Here is a 27,852-nt window from a genome sequence, read left to right on the forward strand (position 1 = left end):
TCCTCATAAAATTTAGAACAAAGTGGCTATTTTCAAATATTTATATAGGCCTATAATTTATACAATTTCATTGAGCGCAAACTTTTTTTTTTTTTTTAATTTTCGAAATTATACATTTTTTTTACCTAAAAAAATTTTTTTTAAAAAATCTTCCTTATGTTTTATATATAATATTGAAGCCCAAGATTTTCCAAACAAAATGGTATATAGAACAGTATAATTAACATTGTTTTTAAGCTTCTCAGATCAGTTTTAAAAAAATCTTGCAAATGAGCAAAAAATAGGCTGACATTAAGGCCAAAACACGTGACACTCGGAGGGTTAAAATGTTTACCCAGCAATGGCCTATTATGATTCTAACTCATGTCATATCAAGTAAAATTGTTGCCCTAACCTTAACACCTAAAGCCCACACATTAATCTGTTGTACACAAGCTTAACACAAAAGCTTTAAGCTTAACGGAAAACCCAATAACAATCATAATATTATTATATTCTAAATCAATAACCTATTTCTAAGTGATATGTAGGCCTGATTAAAAATTAAATGATCAGATATTTTAATTTCCATTTCAGTAATTGAGAGCGTTATTGGACATCAGCCTCAAAGAGAAAGCACTCCTCCCAAGGATTTAAATTCTCAAGGTTTGTTATTAACAAGCTTGCCTATCCAATTTTTAATTTTTTTTTTGAATTTTTTTTTATTGGAACACTGCAAGTACCAATTAAACTGTCCTAAAGGTTAAATTGTGTCCTAACCTTAGCCATGCGTGTTTTAGATGTTTATGATTTATTTAGAAGCAGCAGATCATAAATACATCTTGACAAATTTCTTACCTCTTTTTCCCCCTTCATATATAGCTAAGGTAGTTTTTGATAAATTTTAGATGTGAGTTTGCCAATTTAATTGTGAGTTTTTGTATTCATAAATAATAAAAGGCGTTAGGAACTATAAAATTTTAGTTTAAATTTAGGGCGATCTTGCTTTTATATTGGAGAAGGAGAATTGTATCAGCTATATTTTGGATACATTGGATAAACCAGTCCTCAAGAGAATGGAGCTCTCTGGTGATGGTGAGAGAATGTCTTTTTTTTCTTTGCAAACGATTGCTGTCATCTGCACTGAAATATTGGCATTTTTTACGCACTTCCAAGGTCGTTTCCAAATAATAGGAACAAACATGGACCAAGAATTTATCCTTGAGGCACTGCAAATGGAACATCCTCCCATTCTGACATGTAATTCAGGAGGACCTACCGGGAAAACTAGGAATTATGGGTGAATTTGGATTTCTACTGGGAATTTTCAATTTAGGCCACTGCGATCACGTATTGCGACGATGAAGTTTTCATTACCGAGTAAGACAATGATGTCCACGTGGCCGGGAGGATGATGGGAATAATGCTGCAATCACGGAAAACGATAATGTGCAAACAACTGAGGAAATTTTCCAAATTTTGCTGCAATCGCCGGAAATGTTAATGATGTCCAAATGACTGCAGGATATGTTCATAATTTTACAGCGATCGCGCAAGCCGGTAATGATGTCTACACGGGTGTAACGGATGATCAGAATTTTGCCGCCATCGCGGAAGACGATGATACTGTCCTCACAACCGGCAGACATGGTTTTGACAAATCACTAATAAATAATTTCATTTTTTCAGTTTCTACAAAAAGCATAATTCAAGCTAAGCCACAAACACCTAAAGGACCGAGCATGGAATCTAGAAACAGTGTTGATAAAGGTGGGTTAGACATTTATTCGTCATAAGTATTTGGGCAACTAGCTTAATAACTTGGCATGTATTGCTTAAGTATTTTATTATATAACACTCTTTGTTTTCTGAATGTTGGTTCAAATTAACATATATTATGATATATTATCCACCCCTTACTTTTCCCATGTATTGTGATTACTAATTTTTGTCATTTTGTATTGTAATTTGTGTTGGGACGTACAAGAAGAAACAATTTCTCGTTCAACCCAGTGTGTTATTAAAATGTTTACCCAGCAATGGCCTGTTATGATTCTAACTCATGTCATATCAAGTAAAATTGTTGCCCTAACCTTTGTTTTGAAAATGTTGACTAAATTATAACTCACACTAATCTGTTGTACACAAGCTTAACACAAAGCTTTAATCTTAACAGAAAACCCAATAAGAATCTTATTATATTCTAAAGCAATAACCTATTTCTAAGTTATATGTAGGCCTAATTAAAAATAAAATGCATGTGAAAACACTCAGATATTTCAATTTCCGTTTCAGTTATTGAGAGCGTTATTGGACATCAGTCTCAAAAAGAAAGCACTCCTCCCAAGGATTTAAATTCTCAAGGTTTGTTATTTACAAGCTTGTCTATTAATTTTTTATTTTTTTTTTAAGAAATTAATTTTTTAAATTGGATCACTGCAGTTAGGCCTACCAATTAAACCATCCTAAGGTTAAATTGTGTCCAACCTTAGTCATGTGTACAAGTTTAGATTTTTTTTTATTTACTTAGAACAGGGTGTCTACTAGTCGGGAATTCCGGGAAAATCGGGAAAAAGTCGGGGATTTTGAAAGGTCGGGAAAAGTCGTGAAAAAGTAATGAATTTCGGCCGAAGGTCGGGAATAATCTAACCTTTTAAAATTAGGGATGAACGGGTCCCAAAAATTTAATTCCCAAACATTATTGAGTCAGTATTCATATACATTATTGAATCAGTATCCAAATACGTTTTTGAATCAGTATCCATATACGTTATTGAATCAGTATCCATAAATACGTTTTTTAACCAGTATCCATAATTTATTGAATCAGAATACGGTATTGAATCAATATGCATATACGTTTTTGAATCAGTATCCATACGTTATTGAATCAGTATCCAAATACGTTATTGAATCAGTATCCAAATACGTTTTTGAATCAGTATCCAAATACGTTTTAATCAGTAGTCCTATCCATACGATATTGAATCAGTATTCAAATACGTTATTGAATCAGTATCCAAATACGTTTTAATCAGTAGTCCTATCCATACGATATTGAATCAGTATTCAAATACGTTATTGAATCAGTATCCATAAATACGTGTTTGAACCAGTATCCATAATTTATTGAATCAGAATACGGTATTGAATCAGTATGCATATACGTTTTTGAATCAGTATCCATACGTTATTGAATCAGTATCCAAATACGTTATTGAATCAGTATCCAAATACGTTTTTGAATCAGTATCCAAATACGTTTTAATCAGTAGTCCTATCCATACGATATTGAATCAGTATTCAAATACGTTATTGAATCAGTATACAAATACGTTTTTGAATCAGTATCCATATACGTTATTGAATCTTCATCCAAATACGTTTTTGAATCAGTGTCCATACGTTATTGAATCAGTATCCATAAACGTAGTTGACTGTTACATTGATACTGTTACTTTGACTATCAGTATCCATATAACATATTGACACTATTAAATTATTGACATTAATTTATATAAGCTATTCACTGAGACATTGCTTAGCCATACAAGTTATTACCATCCAAGTACATGGCATACACTGAGCCATTGCTTAGCCATACAAGAAATTATGTATACCTTGTAGGTCTGATTCTATCCTCTTATTTTATCAATGTAAACCAAATGAAAGATTCAGTATAAATCTTGCAAAGGTTTTTGTTTGTTTACACCAAAACATATCTTTATATTTATAAAATCAATAAAATAAAATAGGTATCATGCTGAACAACATGATGCTGCAAGTAAAAATTATGAAATAGGCAAGAAGCTCACTGATATTTCCAGAAATACTGTTTCTTCTAATGCATGAAAACAAATATTTCATTCCATTGACAAGTATGAGTAGAAAAATGCCGCGTTGCTTCGAATCGAGTTAGGCTACATTAAAATTTGTTGCTGCTTCACACACCCCAACATTTGATATGGGATTTTTTTGGCACGTGATTTGTTTCGATCGTCAGTAATTTAGCTTTGTTGCGAGTGACAACATATGTTGACGAAGGTACCCGTGACCGCGAGACGGAAAAAGGTGTAGTAACATGGAGAATAGACCGAGTTTTTGGTCGGGATTTAAATAAAAATGGTAATGAAAAGTCGGGAAAAAGTCGGGAATTCCATTTGAGAAATCTGGTAGACACCCTGTAGAAGCAACAGATCAAAAATACATCTTGACGAATTTCTTAACTCGCTTTTAGCGAATTTCCCTATAGGGAAGTAGCTATTACCGTAGGTCTCATGGTAAGACTTAAGCCCGGGACCGATTTACTTTTTCATTTTGATGTCCCCAGAGGCCAAAAACACCATTCGTTCAAATTTTTATATATCTATATATAGAGATATATATATATATATATATGTGTCCATCCGCACGATAACTTGAGTAATTTTTGTCCGATTTTGATAAAATTTGGTTTGAAGGTGTAAAGCGGGATAAACTTGAATGAGTTCGCGAACCAGCATGATCGGACTATGGGAACGGGGGTTTATGGGGGGTTTTATGGGGTAAAAATAGGTTTTTCCCATTTTTGACCCTAAAAACAGGAAATTTCACAATTTCTTTTTAAACCATCTTGTAGAGCCTAAAAAAACAAATAATTTAGTATATTGAAGCGTTAGTATGCGCCTAATTGTTACGGAGAAAATTCAAAAAAATTGTAATTTTAAAATTCCCATGTTATTCTTATGGAGAATAAGTCAACTGTTGTAGTTTGCTTGTTTATGAACATATTTTGATCGATTTTGGAAAATACTTTTATTTCATACTAAACTTTTATCATTTTATAAAAAATCTTTTTTACCCTCCCTGTTGCAGCAAACCTAAGTACTCGTTAAACTAATTCTATTTAAATAGGAAATAAATATGCTATTTTTATGGAGGCATTTTAGTATAAATCCAATCAGGTTAATGGAAATTCGCTTAGTCTGCAGGTTTGCTGCGGCGGGGGTATTTTCTCTTCATATAGCTAAGGTAAGTGTTTTCGATAAATCTTTGATGTGAGTTTGCCAATTTAATTGTGAGTCTTTTTGTATCCCTAAATAACAAAAGGCGTTAAAAACTTTCAAATTTTAGTTTAAATGTAGGGTGACCTTGCCTTTCATGTTGGAGACAGAAAATTGCATCAGCTATATTTTGGACACATTCATGGGAAATGTCATTGACTGTAAACCAGTCCTCAAGAGAATGGAGCTCTCCGGTGATGGTGTGATGAATGTCTTTTTTTTCTCTTTGCAAACGATTGCTGTGTTATCTGCAATAGGAACAAACATGGACCAAGAATTTATCCTTGAGACACTCAAAATGGAACATCCTCCCATTCTGACATGCAATTCAGAAGACCTGCCAGGAAAACCAGCAATTATGAGGCAATTTTGTATTTCTACCTGGAATTTTCAATTTAGGCTACTGCGATCGCGCAATGCAACGATGAAGTTTTCATTACCGAGGAAGACAATGATGTCCACATGGCCGGGAGGATGTTGGGAATAATGCTGCGATCACGGAAGATAATAATGTACACACAACCGCGGCAATGAAGAATTTTGCCGCAATCGCTACAAACAATAATGATGCTTACACAGGCACGAGCGATTATCAGAATTTTGCCGCCGTCGCGGAAGACAATGATAATGTCCACACGACCGGCATACATGGTTTCGACAAATCACTAATAAAGGTATTAATTTTTTTCAGTTCCTACAAAAAGCGTTTTTCAAGCTAAGCCACAAACACCTAAAGGGCCGAGCATGGAATCTAGAAACAGTGTTGATGAAGGTGGGTTTAACATTTATTTGTCATAAGTATTTGGACAACTAGCTCAATAACTTGCTTGTATTGCATACGTTTTTTTATTATATAACCAGGGTGTCTAGTAGTCGGGAAAATCGGGAAAGTCGGGAGTTAGTATTGAATTTCAAAATGGTCTTGAAAAGTCGGGATTTAGTCTTAAATTTGATTTCAAAGTCGGGAATTTTCATGATTTTGCCGCGATCGTCGTATCGCGTTTACGTAACCGCGAAAGCCAATGACGATGATGTCTACACGGCCTCGGGAAATGTTCACGATTTTGCCGCGATAGTGGACGATGACGATGACGTTTCCGAAACCGCGGGAGACGACGATGACGTTACCGTGACCGCAGGAGATGACAATGACGTTTCCGTGATCGCGGGAGATGACGTTGATGTTTACACGGGCGAATGAAATGTTCTCATGATTTTGCCACGATCGCGGAGTACGACGATGACGTTTCCGTGACCGTGGGAGTCAATGATGATGTCTACACGGCCGCAAGAAATTTCCATTATTTTGTCGCTATCGCGGACGATAGTGATGACGTTTCCGTGACCGCGGGAAACGACGATGACGTTTCCTTGACCGCGGGAGATGACGATGATGTTTCCGTGACCGCGGGAGACGACAATTATGATTTCTACACGGCCGCGGGAAATGTTCATGATTTTGCCGTGATAGCGGACGACGACGATAACATTTCCGTGACCACGGGAGATGACGGTGATGTCCAAACAGCCGCGGGAAAATGTCATGATTTTGCCACGATCGCGGACGACGCAGATAACGTTTCCGTGACCGCGGGAGACGACGATGATATCTGTTTGGCCGCGGGAAATTTTCATGATTTGGTCGCGATCGCGGACGATGACGATGACGTTTCCGTGACCGCGGGAGACGACGGTGATGTCTAAACAGCCGCGGGAAATGTTCATGATTTTGCCACGATCGCGGACGACGCAGATAACGTTTCCGTGACCGCGGGAGACGACGATGATATCTGCTCGGCCGCGGGAAATTTTCATGATTTGGTCGCGGACGATGACGATGACGTTTCCGTGACCGCGGGAGACGACGATGACGTTTCCGTCACCGCGGGAGACGACGATGATATTTGCTCGGCCGCGGGAAATGTTCATGATTTTGCCGTGATCGCGGACGACGACGATCACGTTTCTGTAACCGCTGCAGTCAATGATTATGTCTAAACGTACGATACGCAGAAGATTTCTAGATGAAAACAACCAAATTTGCTAGTTAGAATTTTTTATTGGTGCATTATTTCTTTACTTGAAAACACCACATTATCATAATACTACTACTTTATGACAAAGACAGGGGTTGGTGTAGTATTATTTAGAAAATTTGGTTAAGCTATACAAATTTGTATCAGTATCGAGAATCGATACATTTTGGTATCAACACCCACTAATTGTTGAAAAAACTAGTCTTGAAAAATCTGGAATTAGTCTTGAAAAGTCTGGAATTAGTCTTGAATTTTATAATGGAAATAAACTAGACACCCTGTATAACACTCTTTGTTTTCTGAATGTTGGTTCAAATTAACATACATTATCCACCCCTTACTTTTCCCATGTATTGTGATTGTGATTACTATTTTTTGTCATTTTACTTTATTATTTAGGCCTATTGTAATTTGTGTTGGGATGAACAACAAGAAAGAATTTCTCGTTCAACCCAGTGTGTTATTAAAAAGTTAACCCAGCAATGGCCTGTTATGATTCTAACTCATGTCATATCAAGTAAAATTGTTGCCCTAACCTTTGTTTTGAAAATGTTGACTAAATGATAACTCGCACTAATCTGTTGGACACAAGCTTAACACAAAGCTTTAATCTTAACAGAAAACCCAATAAGAATCGTTATATTATATTCTAAATCAATAACCTATTTCTAAGTTATATGTAGGCCTAATTAAAAATAAAATGCATGTGAAAACACTCAGATATTTTAATTTCAATTTCAGTAATTGAGAGCGTTATTGGACATCAGCCTCAAAAAGAAAGCACTCCTCCCAAGGATTTAAATTCTCAAGGTTTGTTGGCTTACCTATTAATTTTTTTTTTATTTTTTTTACAATTTGATTTTTTAAATTGGAACACTTCAGTTACCAATTAAACTGTCCTAAGGTTAAATTATGTCCTAACCTTAGCCATGCGTAGATGTTTGGATTTTTATGATTTATAGGGATGGACGGGATTGACTTTTTAGTTCGGGGCGGGATTTTTATTTCCTTCCCAATTTTCAGGACGGGACAGGGCGGGATTTTTTCCTGTGCATAAAGTATTGCAGTTACAAAACCAATTTTTACCATTTGTGGCACTGATCTATAAAAACAAGAAATGGGTAAAAATTTACAGGTATAGAAACTTGTGACTTGCGTTCGAAATGACTTGCGGTCACGGCATGATCATCGGTATGACTCCGCAGTCACGACACGATCGTCAAAATGACTTCGCCTCCTGCGTTTGCGGGACTATGGTGAACATCTCTCGCGGTAGTGGTGTCATCGTCACTCGCGAAGCGGCAAAATCCCCGACGATCGGATCAAATCCTGTCCCGAAAAATAACCGAATCAAAAGTAATCCCATCCCGAATTTTCCCAAAAATTTCCCAAAATTTTGGGACTTGTCAATTCGTAATGATTTATTTAGAAGCATCAGATCATAAATACATCTTGACGAATGTCTTCCCTCTTCGAACATCCTGCCATTCTGACATGTAATTCAGGAGGACCTACCGGGAAAACCAGGAATTATGCGTGAATTTTTTATTTCTACCGGAAATTTTCAATTCAGGCTTCTGCGATCACGTATTGCAACAATGAAGTTTTCATTACGAAGGAAGACCATGATGTCCACACAGCCGCTAGGATGATGGGAATAATGCTGCAATCTTGGAAGACGATAATGTGCACACAACCGCAGAAAATTATCAGAATTTTGCTGCAATCGCGCGAGATGTTAATGATGTCCAAACGACCGCAGGATATGTTCATGATTTTACAGCGATCGCGCAAGCCGGTAATGATGCCTACACGGGTGTAACAGATCATCAGAATTTTGCTGCCATCGCGGAAGACGATGATACTGTCCTCACGACCGGCAGACATGGTTTTGACAAATCACTAATAAAGGTATTCTTATTTCAGTTCTTACAAAAAGCATAATTCAAGCTAAGCCACAAACACCTAAAGGGCCGAGCATGGAATCTAGAAACAGTGTTGATGATGGTGGGTTTTGACATATATTTTTCTTTAAGTATTTAAAAGACTACTAGCTCAATCACTTGGCGTGTATTGCTTAGTATTTTAATTATATAACATACTTTGTTTTCTGAATATAATGTGGGTTCAAATTTATATAAATTATCCACTCCTTACTTTTCCAACTAATCTATGTCAATTTATAAGTAATTTGTGTTGGCTGTTCTTAATATAAGAAGGTTTCAACTGACTACGATAAGATCCCCGTGTGTAGAACGGGCACACAGCTAGTATCAAGTAAAACTGTTGTCCTAACCTTTGTTTTAAAAACTTTGGCTAGATGTTAACACCTAAATCCCACACATTAGTCTGTTGTACTCAAGCTTAAGACAAAACCCATTAAGAATCGTCTTATATTTTGAACAATAACCTATTTGTGATATGTAGGCCTAGTTAAAAATAAAATACAAAATGTGAAAGCACTCAATGTTTTAATTTTCATTTTAGTGATTGAAAGTGTTGTTGGACATCAGCCTCAAAAAGAAAGCACTTCTCCCAAGGATTTAAATTCCCAAGGTTTGTTATTTACAAGCTTCTTAATTATTTTTTTAGAATTTCATTTTTTGTTAGGCCTATTTGAAGACTGCAGTTATTCAACCAATTCAACAGTCCTAATGTGGCAAAACTGTGTCCTTACTTTGTCCATGCGTACAAGTTTATGTTTTATTTTTAAGCAGCAGGTCGTAAATTCATTAAGACAAATTTCTTTCCTTACTTTTCTCTCTTCATTTACAATGGTGTTGGGTTGGCAAGTTCTTACAATCACTGTTATCTGAGGTACCTCTTTCACTAACATCCCACAAGTGCCGCCATTGTTTAAATCAGAAACTCTATTGTCCTTGATCAATTACAAAATGATATAGACATTGTCAATTTTCACAAGTGGTAACACTATCAACTAACCAAAGGATCTAGTAAACAACATTCAAACCTTTTGTCAAATCAGTATTGTTTATTTTTAGAGGTGTGCGGATATCCGAAAAATCGGGTCGGATTCGGTTAGCCCAAATTCGATATCCGACACTATCCGTTATATATCCAACTTTTTCGGATAGACAATATATTTTGACGTTTTGGACAGAAAACTAAATCTCCATAACCACCATTAGTTTCCCAGGACAAAATTACAGCAATACGTTTCCAACGACCTAACAGCAAACGGCAAAGAAGCCGTATGATGCAATACCGATAACTAGTTTAGTCGTTATCGGCTGTTTTGCTTTACGATTAGATTCGTCTGGAACGAACAGACATAAAGCAGAAAAGAGCTACCATGGTCAAATGAAAGTCAACTCGTGCTTGTCTCGCTCCTGATACTAGGGGCGCTGCGTAATAGTTTTTCTACAGTACTGTTTCAAAGTAGAAAAATCTAGCCTACTACTGTGATGTTACGTAAACAATAGATTTAATGTTTCCCAAAAAAAGTCAGAATAGAAACAATAGAAAGGCAACACAATAGAAGGGTGGGAGGGGTTGGTCAATGACCTCGAAAGGAGCGCGGGTAGTGAGTCAAGTAGGACCGGAGGGGGGAGGGGTGGGTAAGACCTTGAAGCTATATATAGACTTGCACTACTTCCGGCCGGCGAGTGGTATTCCAATCACAGGACAAGATACGTTGTTTTTTGGGTATTCATTGCCCGGTTTGACTTTGGATTGTCTTACTGTGTAGAAACTTTGAATAATAAAAAATAAAGTTAGAACTAACCACGATTATTTAGCATTGATTGTGTACATATTAAATTATTAAACGATAGGGACCATGGATATTTACAAACTTTTGTCGTGATTTTAATTTCATCATCAAAATACAATATTGCACAATCGTGATATTTTAGGTCATTGACCTTTATTATGCATCCGGTATTGCTGTTTCAGAAGAGAAGCACGTTGATAAATTATAAATTGATATTCTTGTAGTTAAAAAGAATTATTTTATAAACCTATAAAACAAAATTATAAAATCTTACATAAAGATAACAATAACGGAAATTGTAAAAAGGGTATAAAGATAACAACGTCGTAATTCTTTCTCTTTGTTCTTCTATTTCTTGGGTTTCCCTTCATCACGCATTCAACAAGTTGCCATGGTTACTAATCACCCATGCCGTTATCAGCTTTTGTGACATAGCGCACAGCAGGGGGTAAAACTTTGACGAAAATCGGTAAATTTTTACCTAATTGCCAATGAATGTACTACTTTATTGGTATTTGGTACTGTATTAATAATGTTCAAAATGGCAGATTTTTGTCAAATTTTACACCAAATTTATTGAAATTTCAAGGTGAATATTAATAAAACAATTATTACCAAATATTTGTATTTATTTAAAAGATTGATTTGTGGTATTGGGTTCCCCACTGAGTGCAGCCGAGCGGCACTAATGAGGGTCTGACCTTCTTGGGGGTGAACAATAGACGGCTTATCAGACCCTCCCCTCCCCCTTGGTCTGGAGAAAGCTTGTAAACAAACTATTGCACAATCGTGATTTGACATTTTGGGCTGCTTCAACTATAATTTTTTCAAATGAACTGTGATGTTTCAAAATCAAAAACAATAATTTGGGACCATACTGCTTAACAATAATGGACTGCAATTATTGTTGAACATACAATCCATTTTACTTTCTCCCCCTATACCATAGTATATGGAGAAAGTATTGTTTTCGTCAAAATTTTCGAGTTTGAGTTTTGAGTGGATATATTCGTTTTGGGTCCCCCTGGACCCAAAAAAGTGGTTTTCGAAGTGATGTCTGTGTGTGTGTGTGTGTGTGTGTCTGTGTGTCTGGATGTGTACAGAGCTAGAGACTACACCTGTGGTCCGATTTCGATTAAATTTGGTATGTAGGTTCTAATCTATGGTATCTCCAGGCGTTTTTTTCATTTTTTTGACATTTTGATTTTTAATGGGGATTTTCCCATAAAAACCCATAAAAAACCGGAAAAATCGGATTTTCTCAAAAATGGCCCGAACGATTTTGAAAAAAATTTAGTATGTTGTAGCCCTTTAAATTCTGAACAAAATGGTACAAATCCCATTTCTGTAAAAATTACGGTTCAAAAGTTATGGTAAATTATGTTATTTTCCCATAAAAACCCCATAAAATAACAAAAATTAGGATTTTAGACAAAAATCCGGTTTTGATTTAACATAGTATGTCATGGTCCTTACAATTTTGATATTTTTTTAATTTTTTTGAAATTTTTATTTCTAATGGGGATTTTCCCATAAAACCCCATAAAATAACGGAAAAATAGGATTTTCCCAAAAATGGCCCGAACGATTTTGATATAAATTTAGTATGTTATAGTCCTTTATATTCTGAACAAATTGGTACAAATCCCATCTCTGTAAAAATTACGGTACAAAAGTTATTGTAAATTATGTTATTTTCCCATAAAAACCCCATAAAACAACGGAAAATCAGATTTTCCCAAAATTGTCTCGAACGATTTTGATAACAATTTAGTATGTTATAGTCCTTTAAATTCGGAAGAAAATTTTATAAATCCCATTTCCGTATATTTACTCTCACCGCTTACACATGATAAAGGTTGTTGACAAACTTATGGGAGAAAGTATGTGTCAGAATGCTGATACCGTTTATTTAACAAACTAAGATTATAATTCAAATACAATTATAAAGATGATCTTGGTATTTTAATTGGGGTAATGAAGTTATGTAGGCTAGTGTAATTCTCGGTTCATCAAGGTTCTACTGAATTATGTTTGGCAGTGAATAAGTGTAGAATGCAATTTATAAATTCAGGGATACACACCTTTTACACAGTTATAAAGTCTAATTGCCCAACATCAAATCGTGAGCTAGAGCCAATTTAGTGCATTAGTGATGTTTTATAAACTTGGCAAACCCGCAAAATGCCACTTAAGGCCAATAATCCGTTCCAAAAACGTAAGGAAATACAATGTAATAAACTTAAGATCGAACTCCTTGGCTTGTGAGAACCAGGAAACAAGATAAAACATAACCTCAAGTAAACATGCCCAAACGTTTGACATCAGTCCTGCTGAGATAAGGTGTTGTGTGAAAATTTCGGCTGTACTTTACTTAATTCAAGCAACCAACTTTTGAAAATAAATGTTGTGAATTGTGATTTTCAAGAGAGAGAAAACTGTGGACTTGGCTAATTTGAAATTCTATAGTTCAAAATCGTCATTTAAGTTTATTTACACACAGCTTTACATTGTTTTATAGGTTAAAAATACATATGCAGCTTATTATTTACCGCGCCAAACTATCCGAATCCGAAAATATCCGAATCCGAACCTCCCAATATCCGATCCGATCCGAACCGAGCCTCAACTATCCGATCCAAATCCGATCCGAAATGAAATTTCACTATCCGCACACCTCTATATTTTCTTTCCCCAATTAATTTTATTGTATTCTGAAACGTTTTTAATATTGACGGCTGGTGGCATCAAGCTACATTTGATTATTTTTAGTAGTCAAATGTAATTGTGCCTTAAAAGTCTTATAGGTGTTTTGGTTTCAGAGTTGTGCCAAGTTGTACCAAGTTCCTCAAGCGTCAAACGCTCTTCAGTCTCAACCAGTTTGAGTAAGTAGCTTGAGACGTTCAAATTTCGAAATCAGTTAGCTACTGATACAAGTACTTATTTTGATTATTTTAAATGGGGGCACAACTCTACCCAAACAAGAGCACAGAATGAAATGAGCTACCTTGTGTAGCTTTGTTCCATAAGATTAGGTGACTCTTTAGACAGCACATCCATGCTGAACACAAATTAAATCACTTTGGTAAAAACTACTCAGGCTTAAAATGGTTCAAAATGTAGGCTACCAAACACAACCAAAAAACCAGCCGATCACTCTTTTACAATAATAATAAATTTATGTAGCTTATCGAGAATTTCTAGATCTTAATTCCATGTTTTTGGTGCTGGGAAACATAAAGGTTGAACCTCGAGGCGTAGGAGCGTTTAAATTTTAAATGAGTTATTTGAAATGTGCTCAGATTTAACATGGAAATTTGTTCCAGATGATTCCCGAACAAAGACCAGTAGAGTGTCTAAGATCTCCCAAAGGCCATCTACTTTACCAGTTGTACCGGAGGAAACTGCTGTGCAAGGTATGTAGAGGTTTGTTTGGCTTGTAGAGGTATTCTACTTGAAAAAACCCAAGTTTTTGCCAAATGTAAAAGAAAATATTGTTTTTGTTAATTTAAAATCAAACAGAGCCATTGACACCATCTTAAAGAGAAAGTTAAAACAATTAATTTATCATTTATACTCCTTTTTATTGCCTCGATGAGCTGTAACTGTATAATTAATTTTTATTCTACATGTAAATAAAAACTTTCACATGTATTACTATGATAGAATAAGAAGTTGAGTTCACCATATGATATTCCTGTTGTACCTCTGGCCGAGTTTGATCAAGGTTATTATGCATTGTTTTGTAATGCTAAATTTAAATAATTCAAAAATTGGAGGGAAATGGAATTGCTTCAAACGGCCTAAATTTTGTGAACGGAATTTAACTATTTTTTAACAATCCCTAGCAAAGGAAATTAGCTATTACTGAGAGCTTAGTTGCTCAAATTTTGAAATAAAGCTAGAAATACCTCCTTAACTCCCGCTCTTTTAAAGTCAATTAATCACTCTCAAGTACTTTCCCATCCCTTTTTTATTTTATTCGTTTTAATCATTACACTACATCCCGATTAGGCTGTTTAAAATATTTACTTACAACTACATCCGACTTTCTATTAATTACTTTTTTTACCTTTGATAGTAACTTGGTAGTGAGCCATTGATCGTCTTGATATAAACTAAACTAAAGGCCTATATTTAAGAAGTTGTTTTTGTAATGTTTTTTTTGTGCTGTATTGCTGGATTTATTTGTGCTAATTAGTACAATAACAACTAGTCAAGTGTTTGTTTATCCAAAATAATGCTTAACTATAACTTCATGTAATTAAAAAATATATATTTTTACATCTCACTTTACCACTTGTATTTATCTTAGAATTGTATACATAAGAAAAACAAAATACCCCCGCCTCAGCAAACCTGCAGACTAAGCGAATTTCCATTTCCCTGAATGGATTTACACTAAGTCTCCTTAAAAATATCACATTTATTCCCTATTTAAATAGAATCAGTTTAAAACATACTTAGGTTTGCTGCAACAGGGAGGGTAAAAGTGTTTTTTATGTAAAATGTTAATATAGTTAGTAAGAAATAAAAACATTTTCCAAATTTGGGCAAAATATGTTTATAAACAAGCAAACTACAACAGTTTACTTATTCTCCATAAGAATAACATGGGAATTTTAAATTTACAATTTTTTGGAATTTTCTCCATAACCATTAGGCGCATTATAACGCTTCAATATACTAAATTATTTGTTTTTTTAAGCTCTACAAAATAGTTTCGAAAGAAATTGCAAAATTTTATGTTTTTTGTGTCAAAAATGGGAAAAACCCATTTTTACCCCATAAAAGTCCCCATAAACCCCCGTTCCCATGGTCCGATCATGCTGGTTCGCGAACTCGTTCGAATAAACGTAGGTTTACACGTTTGTACCAAATTTCATCAAAATCGGATCATTTTTGCTCGAGTTATCACGCTAACGGACACATATATATATATATATATATATATATATATATATATATATTAATAAATAATATGTAAAATAACATGAGTACCCTTTTTTTTTTTTTTTATATAATATAATATATATATATATATGAATTTGAACGGATGGTGTTTTTGACCTCTAGGGACCTCAAAACGAAAAAAAAATCAGTCCCGGGTCCAGGTCTTACCGTGAATACTACGGTAATAGCTTATTCCCTATATGGGAAATTCGCTAACAACAGAAACACTGATTTTTATTTAAAATACAAATTTCTAACTTGAGTAGATGAATAAGAAACAATAACTTATGTTGCAGGCACTTCACAAGTTCCCGGAGAAGACATTTTTAAACATTCTAAAGCTCAGAGTGGCTGGCTAATCCCGAAAGAAACGCAAAGCCGAATATCTCTCAAAAGGAAATCTAGCGTTCCAGTGACGATCACTAAAAGAACCAAGAAAACCAAAACCAATCAAGAAGAGGACGATGCAAGTTTATTTGACAGTCCAGAACTTCCTAACCTTTTGGAAACTTCATCACTGGTAAACAGAAGGAAGACACATGTCCTAAAAAAGAAACCTGTAACCCCTGAAATTCTAGAAGAGCACCGAGAAAGTTTAACCTATGGTATTATTTCGTTGGATGATCTAAATGTAATAAAAAACACCGCATCTGATACTGTTGAAAAAGGATTAGAGGTCAAATCACAAAAAACTGCACCTAAAACCTCACAGAAAAAACCTTCTAGAAACCAATTAGAAGAGGAACTTGATGTAGCAACAAACTCAAGAGGGAAATTATCTAACAATGTTGCAGGAGAAAGTAAACTTGTCGAAACAAAGGAGCTATCCCAAGGCAAGAATGTAACAGGCGTAGACAGTAAGAAAAGTGAGGTTGAAATCAATACTTCAAAGAGTGATGGCCAAAAAAAGGTGAAAACAGTAAAGAAAACTGTTAAGAGATCCAACCGTGACTTGAATGTTGAATCTTTGGAAAATATCACTAGACCCAAGAGAACATTGCGTGAAAGAAAGCCCAATATCATTTATGAAGATAATTCTGTTATTGCTCAAGGAGAAAAAGAAAATATGCGAGGTAAGAAAAGAGAACCAACAATAAAGTCCAGTCAAGAAGTTACAGAAGCAAAACCTGTAGCAAGTTCTGTCATTAAGCCTTCTGCAAAGAATAAGCAAAAGAAGAACAATATAGGCAAAGAAAACACACCACAAACTGGTACCAAAACATACGATAGTGAAGTCAGTTTTGAACTTGAAGAAGAACATGATGAAAAGGATGTTTTGAAAACGTATAATAATGCTGATGCTCAAAAAGAAAACCCCAAGATAAAGGGTCGTAAAAAAACTGTGGGGAACACAAAAACTGCCAAAACTAAAAATAAATTAGCCTCTAAAACTTTAGATGAAAATAATTCAGAAGCGGGTGCAAAAGAAAAAGAAATTTCGAACCAGAGCGGTATTACACAGGGAGTGACAGCTGTGAAGTCTACGACTACATCTGTTAAAAGGAAAACTCAATCTAAAAAACAAACCTCACTTGCAAATGATCTGAACCAAAGAAATGAAGAAATTGAAGCTGCACATGTTTTGATTGATGTTGAAAACAGAGAGTTTATTTTGCATGGCGAAAGCTCGTCCAATATTGCTTTTACTAACAAAGTGAAAACATCTCTACCTTCTGAAAAGAAACGTGTACAAACATCGGTCTCCAAAAAACATTCTGCCGCAGTTACTGGTGAAGATTTGAATTCAGCTAGCAGCCCATCAAAGAGTGATGTGGGCAAGCAACAAAGTGAATACGAAGTTGAAACTAGTCCTAAAACTGTCGAAAGAAAGAAAAATTCTCAACACCAGTCAAAAGTAAAACCAAAGAGCGGAAGTGTTTCTGAACGTGCTGATGATAAAACCAACAAGCTGGTCCTTGAAACACAGTCCTGTGTTTCTTCCTCCACTGGGGCGAAACGAAACACCGAAGATACAGGGTCTGGCGATTCTCATTCAGGTAGACCTAATCTTATTCTGGCAATTTTTATTTCATAGGTAAAGATGAACTAGCAAATGGGGATTTCTATTTATTATTTAAAGGCAGTTTTTACTGTTGAACTTTTTATCTTAGGTTTCAGTTTGTAATTTGTATGTTTTGAAAAATTCTATACTTGGCTAAAAAATCATCTAAATATAATTGCATATTTGAAACTACGAGATTGTGTCAAATGAACCTTAAAGCTTCATTAATTTCAGACCAATTGATTAAGCAGTCTCTTTACAACGAATTACAAGAAGATACAATTTGCACATTTTAATAGAGTTGAAGGCTGGTTTCCGAGGCATAACGAATAACGCAATTCCCTTTTACCTTGCAAAGCTTATACCTTGCCAAGATATCCACTTAACTACCCAGACAATTATGCAACTTATTCTGTTTTACTTTTATTAGGATACATTTTATGAGTTAGCCATTGTACTCTCAGGATAACCTAGGTCTACATTATTATTGAGAATTCATTAAATATTGGTTTTATAGAGTCTCGTTTCTATTTTCGGAAACGAATACAACACCCAGTCGAGTTTTGGAAGACCCAAACCTTCAGTCAAACATCAAACGAAAGTTGTTAGTACCTACTTATGATTTTAGGCATGGTATGAGCATGGTAGAATTTTGTAGCTATAAGTCCCATTTATAGAAAAAATTGCCAATATTTTCTTCAAGCAGAACATAGTAACTGTTATGAGTCTTTCTTCATACAGTGTGCTACTGTAAAGATTATTTTTCTCCAAGTTTTCTAAAATCGATGATATCAAAAGATGCAAGATTTCTACAATAATTGTAGGGTTGTTGAATCCTTTTAGTTTGGCATGATTGTAGAGTTATTTACGACAGAAATCAGTACTATCCAGCAGAAAATTGGTGTTAGTGGCTAAATTTAACCAAGTTTTTTGTTCTAATATACATACATACATACATATATCCTCTACCACTCCGATTATCTTTGGGTCTGGGTGTTCATTAGGCCTCTTCATCTTCTGTCCTTCCACAATTCCACTTCCTTCACATACTGCCATTGTGCTCCTCTTCCTTCCACAACACGTTTCACCTCGTCAAACCACCTTCCTCTGGGACTTCCTTTTAGTCTTCTTCCAAAGTTCAAAGTTCACTCATTCATTTCAGGATTCTTTCATTCTCAATTCTTATGTGGCCAAACCATCTCAATCTCGTCTTCTCTACTCGTTCTCTCATATTTCCTTCAACTATTCCTCTTCTCATCTCTTCATTTCTCATTCTGTCTAAACTTGTTTTACCTTTTATCCCTCTTATAAACTTCATCTCCCCTGCCTGAACCCTACTCTATTCCCTCTCTGTTATGTCCCAAACTTCAGCACCATAGGTAACTATCGGTATATAGTACGTTTTGTACATGGTAACTTAGCTTTCTTTGGTATAACCTTATCCTAGACTAGATGTCCAATACTTTGGTAAATTCCTGCACCTTTCGTCAGTCTCGCCGTCACCTCTTGCGCCATGCTTCCATCGTTCGAAATCACCGTCATTAAACATGTAAATTTTTTAACCAACTTAAGTGGTTTTCGTCCTACTTTTAAAGGTTGTTCCAACACCTTCTCTTACAATCACCATCACTTTACTCTTTTCCTTACTTATTCTTAGTCCCTTCTCTCTCTCTCTCTCATAACCTCCGCCCATTTATTCAGTTGTCTTTGTAACTCTCTCCTTCATTTCTCCCCACAGCATTTTATCATCTGCAAACATCATAGTTCCCACATTTCCCCCAACGTCCTCCACACTCTCCACATTATTTCCATTAGGCGGGTTACACACCGGTATCTCCGACATGATGTCGCAGATATTTTTCGTACCTGCGACATGCCCCTCGAAAACCAACCTATGTTAACTTATGGAGCTTTACACACCAGTGTCGCAGACACGTTGCCTGCGACTCGTGTCGCAGACGCGTGTCTCGAGCGAACCAACTTGTCGGTGTTTGGACAGACATGTCTCTTGTCTCTTGGGCCAGCGCATGCGCAGAACACGTTTCTAGTAGTTTTGGAACTTTTTTACTTACCTAATTGCCTTATGGTGTGAAATGTAGTATTGTGATATTATAATACTTAAATTGACACCATAAGGAAATTACGCAAGTACTGTAATTAGTAATTACTCTAATACAATTAATTGCAATGTATTTTGGAAAAATTACCATGAAGTTATCTTTAACGTTTTTGTAGCAAGAACAACAGCAACAACATATCATTTTCTTCTGACAATTACATGATTTAAACTGATGAATGTTGTGATTCCTTCACTTTCATGTCGCCAGCACGTGCCTCTTCCCATGGTTGTATTTTATTATATGTTGCAGACATCATGCCCGCGACATCAGAAATATCGGCGACATTATATCTGCGATACCGGTGTGTAACCCGCATTACTGTACCACATTAAACAAAATCGGTGACAAAATACTTCCCTGTTTCAGTCCCTTCCTTATATCAAACCAACTGGTATACCCTGCAACTAACACGTCACTTGTGAATCCTATACAATTCTGTAATCCACCCTGTGTTATTTTTTCCCATTCAAAATTCCAATACCTTTCAATCTATCCCAGATGGCAGTTCTCTTCAATGAGTCTAATATGTATGGTCATAATATAAAACTGGCTTTTTACTAACATGGGAACAAGGTTAAAGTGCATGAGAATGTTGCCCTTGACGCTCGTACTCGATTGCTTAGTCATCTGGGAGCCCTCCCAGAGTGCAGCTTGTTGTGTGTAGTCTTAAGATATTTTGGTTTTAGAGTTTAATTGTTTAGTTATTGAGTTGAATTACTGGGCCATGCTGTATTTTACTATTTAATTTTGTTATTAATTACAGTTTTGTTTATATAATAATAATCCAAACTATGGCTGTGATTGGCTCTGAAGTTTTTATTTCCCTTGTTGAATCAAAAGTTGTGTTACGAGACAAAATAGTTAAAACACTTTCGTTCGTCATTCCTCAGGTCTTAAAATAATGTTTTAAACATCGCCAACTCCTCATGTTCTAAATTTATTGGATACACCCAGTGGAGACGGTCGCGTTTCTTTTTCTCCACCGGTAAATTATCAAAGCAGCAATAATTTGCTTGTGATCCATACTACTCAACACCTTCCACTGAAATATCAATATACTCTGTTCTGGTGCTGTGGGGGGTTCGGATTTTTTAATCTTCCGATTACAAATCAGATATTGTGTGAAAGCAACAGACCCAGGATCATCTACCCGTACGATTAACACTCGCACGAGGGAAATCGTATAGTGTGAAAGGAGCAATAGACTAATAAAGACTGAAATGCATATAAATACCATAGTAATGTAGTTATCCTTGGTGATTTTTTCTTACTAAACCGCTTTTAATTGCAATAATTAGTATATTTTATTTCAGAACAATCACTTAAGAACGCTTGATGCATTGCAATTTTAATCACATAATTTATCACATTTTTTAGGTCAGCTATTGTCATCTAAAAGACGAAAAAAACAAGAAGAGAATCTCAATAACTTGCACCCAAAATACAGTAAGTTTGGTACGGTAATGTATTTCCACAAGTTTAAATTGGTAGAAGTTTTCTAAAGCTTTTTTAGGTTTATTTTTATAGAACGCTATTAATAAATTTATTTTCATTTATTAGATCTAGAGGACTGTGTGGTTATGTTTTAATACAATTCATTTTGAATGAACAACTAACAACTAAGACGATTGTGGTTATGTAGCAACGTAAAACTACCTGGTACCAAATTGCGTGTTTTACTGTAGTAACGCTCTTAAACCTACAAATTGGCATCGATGGTTTGGAGTTAATTTGACACTTTCATAAACAATCAAACACTATCATACCCAAAAGTGTGGGTATTTATAACTAGAGTGGTCTGCCATTACACTTCATAAATGAGCGAAGCATTATTTAAAGATTGTCAATGGCTAAAGCAGCTAACAACCTACAATATGTTCCCTTCCAACAGATTCACCGTTTGTTTGCCCGATATTATTTAAGTTCTAAAGAATGACAAATTTATCTGATAGTTCATTTATTTAAGAATAAGAATAAGAATTAACAAAAGGTTATTAGACATGTGTATTTGACATTTCGTTTAAACGGTCAAGAGCTTCTTTCTTCTTTGCCCAAGATCCGTGTCTGTTAATTGACATCAATCGGTCTAGTGAAAATGGTGGATCCAGAAGCAGGCATTCAAATGTCTTAACTCTTGATAGGCCTACGTAGGACAAAGCCATATTCTGAAGATCCAATGTCCACAACAGCTTGGTCCACAGTTATACCTTGTGCTTTATGTATTGTTAATGCATACGCTACTTTGAGTGGAAATTGTTTCCTTACACAAGATAAGTTGTTTTTTTTTTTTTTTTTTTTTTGAAACTTTGGATAAAAATAGGTATTTCACCTTCATTTAAAGTGGGTCCATTACATTTATTAAATTCCACCATAATACATAACGGAATATCTGACATCGGAATGTGGTTTTCTAATATATATGCGGTAGAATTTATATTTGTTCTACAATCGTCAGGTCAGTTAATTCGTTCGGGACACTTGACACATCCATATTATTTAACGCCGTGAATTTAGTTGCATTTGAACGACAACGCGAACAAATCGGTGATTGGTTTGAAGCTGTTAGTTTTTGGCGATGACAGTTAGTGCAAGTGTAAAATTTTAGTGCATCTAATTCATGTTTGAATTGATTAGCTAACTGCCTATCATTATCAGCTTCTTCCGCCACTACTTCGTCTGGTTCTTCTTGTTCACAAGGCCACTCTCTTACAATATTTGCATTATTGGTGCGACGACCAATATTACGACGTGGCCTTTGAGGCATGCTCAAAACAAATATAGCAAAACTGTTACTTCCATTGATAAACTGTTACATTTAAACTTTAACCTAGGATAAAAGTAAACATTGAAATGTAAACAAAACAGTTACAAACAATTAACATATGTTTATCTTATTAAAATGAAACGAGATAAACCCATATGTCTTAAGCCCAATATAATTTTTCTTTCAACTTACATTAAAATAACAAGCGAAATTGTGTGGCCTGTAAAATAAAATCCAGAAGGAAATTTGCAAATATTTTTTTACCAAAACATTGTGCTCAGTATTATTTAGCTGTTGGCCAAATTTCATATCAATTGGTCAAGCCATTACATTCTGATGCTCTTACAAAGAAGTTACAAAGTGAGGGAAAGTGAGCTTCGCTCAAAAAGTATAAACAGCACTGTTATGCATAGTTCATTGGATTTGTCATATTATTATCTAATTGAGGAAAAGATTGTGGCCATCACTGTTTGATTAGGGTACAATTTATCACGGGATATGGTGAATTACAAACTCAAACTTTCAAAAAATACCCATGCACTAACATTTGAATATTTTTAAAGTGGTTATTCATGATTGATAATACTTGACCGTCGATTTTTATAGATTTTATGAAAGACCAACAATAGTAATCAGTGAAAAAACTATAAAAAATTATATCAGCATAGCCTAAAAAGGTTTAAATTTTGTACAGAAGTGTAGGCCTACATATGTGTATACAGGGTGGAAAAAAGTCCTGGGACAGTTAAATATTTCAAAGAGTAAAAAAGATAGAGCTTCAAAACTTGGTACACAGTTACTGGGCGTTAAAATCATTTAAACACATTATTCAGTGATACACTATCTCCTCATGGGGATGGCCCGCAAGGAGTAAGAAGAAAATCTTAAATGTAAGCACTACTTGAGATAACAAACAACTCTCAATTTCAACAAAAATTAAAATTTTGGAAAAACCAATTATCATGATCATGATGGTTTTCATTTTTTTATGTGGTTGGTATACACATCATTTTAAAGGCCTTTACTGGTAGAATACAATGCCGCAGATTTGAACTCAAACGGACAACCGAGTCAAAAATGGCATTCGTAAAAAAATTTCTTGTATCTGCCATTTTGAATTGGACAGCTGCCCTTTTTAACTCAGTTGTTATTTTGAGTTTAAGTTTGTGGCATTGTGTTATAGTAGAGGCCTTTAATTAGATGTGCATGTCGGACTTTTGCATAGGTTTTATATTTTCTTACAACTTCTAGCAGGAAGTTAAAGTATCATTGCAAATTCAATGCATCTTTTGATAGCTGTCATTTTAAACTGTATGAATTTGGCTCCCTAAAATATCAAATCAAATAAGTGTATGTGTTAGTAGCAATTATTTGATGAACCAAAAAATGCACATAATACAGATACTACATTTCTATTTAAAATCAAAATACAAATTATAACTTGTGTGTAGCGTGTAGCTGATAATTAAAAATAGTCAGCTATGAATGCAAAATTTTCTAGTACTGATTGTAAATAAATAGCTCGCTGGTACAGTCCTATTAAGCGTATTTTAACACATTTTGTTTTACAGACATAAATAATTTGTTTGGGAATCAAAAACCGACAGCACAAGAGTTGACAGAGGGAGTCACAGCGTTGAGACACATTCACATCGCTGACTTCTTGATGATGGGAGTGGTCACATTGGAACCTGGAGCAGTCCTTCGCAAGATATCCACCAACACGGTAAATTTTTCAAAACTGAACAGTTAGGAGAGTGTGAAGACACATCTTAGAGTCCCTCTGTGTACACGAGGGTGCTAATTTGCTTTATTAGTGCTAATTGATTAAAGCTACGTGATTAATTAATAAATTAGCCACGTGTAAACGCTCCATAAGGAAAAATAGTAACTAGCACGCTAGTATTTTACTCGCTGCTAGTCGCTTTTATTATGTAAGTGGAGATGGTAGTCATGTGACCACTAGTGCTAGCGAATTAGCGCACCACTAGCGGGTTTTGTGCACCTTTAGGAGAGTGCTAGTGCTAATCGCCACTCGTTAAACTAATATTTTTTTTACAAAATGTGTTTGATAATACAGTAATATTTTGATTAAAAGAAATCCGTTGTATTTTGTTCTCTAGACACTAACAAACTTCTTTATGGTAAAATTACCTTCCAGTTCTATGTTTTTCAGGCATACACCGTGGTGGATGGATGCGCATGTGTGACCATCAACAAAGTCACCAAATATTTTGAAGCAAAGGATGTAAATAGAAGATTCTTCATCCCTAGAAGTGAGTAGTACAATAGCGTAGCATTGATTTAGGTAGATTTCTCATATAATCTAATCATATAATAATAATTAGTTTAATAGTGATGTATGGCCAAAATCTCAAAACCCAACCCAAAATTTTAAATATCAAATCTTTAATATTGATAACTAAACGGGAAACTATTTTATTTCTCCGATTAAAGATATGAAAAATATAGGTAGTACTAGTAAGCTAAAAAAGCTGATACATTTTTTTAAACTGGGAATACAATTAAAACTGAATAAATCAGACCACTGACCATGACGTAATAACTGGAATATGTATACAGTATGACTAAATGCCCACTAGGCCTATAATAACTAATGCTTCATATATATAAAATAGCGGTTATAAAATAGTGGTATAAATAGCATTGAAGTATATTTAATGACTAGCTGTCCCACGGGCTTTGACCTGTTTGACTTCATAAGCATTAATAAAACTATTGATTGTCGTAACGGGTTGGGCGGAATTTTGAGTGGCTTTTCATGGTTACTTCGAAGAACAACATTGGAATTAATAAGCTGTCAGAGAGTATTTGGGCCCTAGGAGAGTATTAAAATAAAAATGACTATCTCCACTAAGCCTAGTGTTATATTGGCTATATTCATGGAAAAATCAGCTCTATTGGTCAATTAGTTTTCACATTATTGACATACTTCTAACATTCATATCTATAATACTTTCATCCAAATCGTTGACTTGATCAGTAATGCAATAAAATTATTAACTCGCTACTTTGTTTCCCAGACATTATGATTACTTTGGACACGATACTTTTTTATAAAAATTAGAAAAAAATAAAGTCAATAAGTTGATGAATTATGCACTTAAAAATAAAATTACCCTATTCCCACAACAATAGACAATAGACAATTTCTTTATTTACATAATTCATAGAGAATAGTAATGCGTTAAAAAATTTTTGATGGTTAACTTAAAACAAAAATTTAGTATTTGACAGTTCTACTTGTGTATCACAGCTTTTTGTTGCTGCATTGTTCAAATTAGCTGTTACCATAAATTCAAACCAAAATTTAATAGTGCTGCTGCATCCTGTTGGTAAACCATGCAACTTCATAATGCTATTGAACATCGTAGAACCAAACAGCTGGTAAGATTAATTAATCCTATACTCTAATACGAGCAATGTTTGCTTGTATGTATGCTTGCTTGCTTGCAGAAAGATCTCGAAAACGGCTCCGACGATTTTCTTCAAATCTTGTAAATAGTTTATTTTTGGCCTAAAAACAAGTTTCATGCAGTTAGAACTGCCAACAAAAATCTAATTACGTAGAAAAACGAAACTGAAAGTCACATTTTTTTAACATTAGTCTTATGGGTTGCTAAGTAACCATGTTGGTTGAATTAAATAACAAGGAAAAGGTAAACAAAAGACTTGAAGTTGTAGCACGTGTTCATAATAAACCAACTACCCACAGTATACTTGCAAATTACAAATACAGTACAAAAGGAAAAACATCACTTGTTAATATTGAGCAAAGATTATACCAAAGATTGATTATACTTAAGATTACTCGAGACATTGTAGTCAAGGGTAGCAGTGCGAAGTCTAGCATCTGTTTATGACGAATACATTAAGGTATCTGCAATCCTAAAATGCTATGGGAAGGGAAGGAAACAGGTCTGTGACGTAGGAAGTAGTGAAGGAAGTAGTAAAGGCAATCATAAAATGCTATGGGAATAGAGGGAAACAGGTCCGTGACGTAGGAAGTGATGAAGGAAGTAGTCAAGGCGAGTTGTCCGGAGTGTGGGAACTGTTTATGACGATTAGATTAAGGTATCTGCAATCTTTAAATGCAATGGGAAGGGAGGGAAACAGGTCCGCGACGTAGGATGTGGTGAAGGAAGTAGTCAAGGCGAGCTGTCCGGAGTGTGGGAACTGTTTATGACGATTAGATTAATGTATCTGCAATCTTTAAATGCAATGGGAAGGGAGGGAAACATGTTTGCGACGTAGGAAGTGGTGAAGGAAGTAGTAAAGGCGATTAGTATGGAGTGTGGGAACTGTTTATGACGATTAGATTAACGTATCTGCAATTCTGAAATGCTATGGGAAGGGAGAAAAACAGGTCCGCTACGTTGGAAGTAGTGAAGGAAGTAGTCAAGGCGAGCTGTCAGGAGTGTGTGAACTGTTAATAACGATTAGATTAAGGTATCTACAATCTTAAAGTGCTATGGGAATGGAGGGAAACAGGTCCATGACGTAGGAAATGGTGTAGGACGTTGTAAAGGCGAGCCGTGTGGAGTTTGGGAACAGATTTATGTATCTCCGATACTAAGACTGCTTTCAGAGTGAACTAATGATTTTCTCCGAGCAAAGCTCGGTCCCCAGGTACTTCCTTTTAAATGTGAAAAATCATAATGTTAACATTATCAATTATCAATCATTGAGATGGGGACGCAACCAAGGTGCGTATTTTAACCCAAATATGAGTGAAGGATGAGTGTAGAATGGTGTGTGATGATCTGTGTAGCTATTGGAAACTCCTGAGCCACTTAGGCAGAGCCCAAAAGTCTGGTCAGAATAAAAACTACGTAGTTTTCCTTAATGCCTAAAGAATCAGTGTACCGTATTTCAGCCTCCTAGGTTAATGGGAAGTAAGAGAATTAGTGATAAGTGAATGAGTCTGTCAGTCAGACAGTCAGTGAGGGCTTTGCATTTTGTGTGTTTCGATTAATTCATAATTGTTTCCAGCTGTTCAGTAATTAATTTGTTAATTAATTGCTCTATTTTTCAGATATTGATGTTTCCATCACCAACGAGAAGGAAGTTCCTTTGAAAATGGATTTCGTAAAGTTTAAGGGAGAGCCTTATTAGTTGTCTTTTTTTGTATTCTGTAAAATATTGTAAGTAGTGTTAGTATGTTGTAGTGTAAAGCTATTAAAATCGTATTAAAATGAAAAA

At 35.1% G+C, this 27,852-nt stretch overlaps 1 protein-coding gene across 5 annotated transcripts in view; it reads left to right on the forward strand.

Annotated features, from left to right (window-relative positions):
- Positions 1-27,852, forward strand: part of LOC128997005 (uncharacterized) — a 36,262-nt gene extending 8,410 nt beyond the window's left edge. For 2 of the 5 annotated variants that reach the window (XM_054422578.1, XM_054422579.1), the window contains exons 6-15: positions 577-645; positions 1,669-1,749; positions 5,713-5,793; positions 13,613-13,675; positions 14,117-14,206; positions 16,040-17,740; positions 21,243-21,320; positions 24,201-24,355; positions 24,806-24,905; positions 27,686-27,852. In XM_054422578.1, the coding sequence (XP_054278553.1) occupies positions 577-645; positions 1,669-1,749; positions 5,713-5,793; positions 13,613-13,675; positions 14,117-14,206; positions 16,040-17,740; positions 21,243-21,320; positions 24,201-24,355; positions 24,806-24,905; positions 27,686-27,765 (2,498 nt within the window). In that variant the 3' untranslated portion in view covers positions 27,766-27,852. Of the gene's footprint in view, positions 1-576; positions 646-1,668; positions 1,750-5,712; positions 5,794-13,612; positions 13,676-14,116; positions 14,207-16,039; positions 17,741-18,262; positions 18,375-21,242; positions 21,321-24,200; positions 24,356-24,805; positions 24,906-27,685 lie in introns of those variants that run through there. The other 3 variants (XM_054422580.1, XM_054422581.1, XM_054422582.1) reach the window with 3 other exon arrangements.

This window comes from Macrosteles quadrilineatus, unplaced genomic scaffold (assembly GCF_028750875.1).
Source record: "Macrosteles quadrilineatus isolate MER2022 unplaced genomic scaffold, UCM_ALF_1.0 Scaffold_6__1_contigs__length_79288215, whole genome shotgun sequence".
NCBI classification, from domain to species: Eukaryota; Metazoa; Arthropoda; class Insecta; order Hemiptera; family Cicadellidae; genus Macrosteles; species Macrosteles quadrilineatus.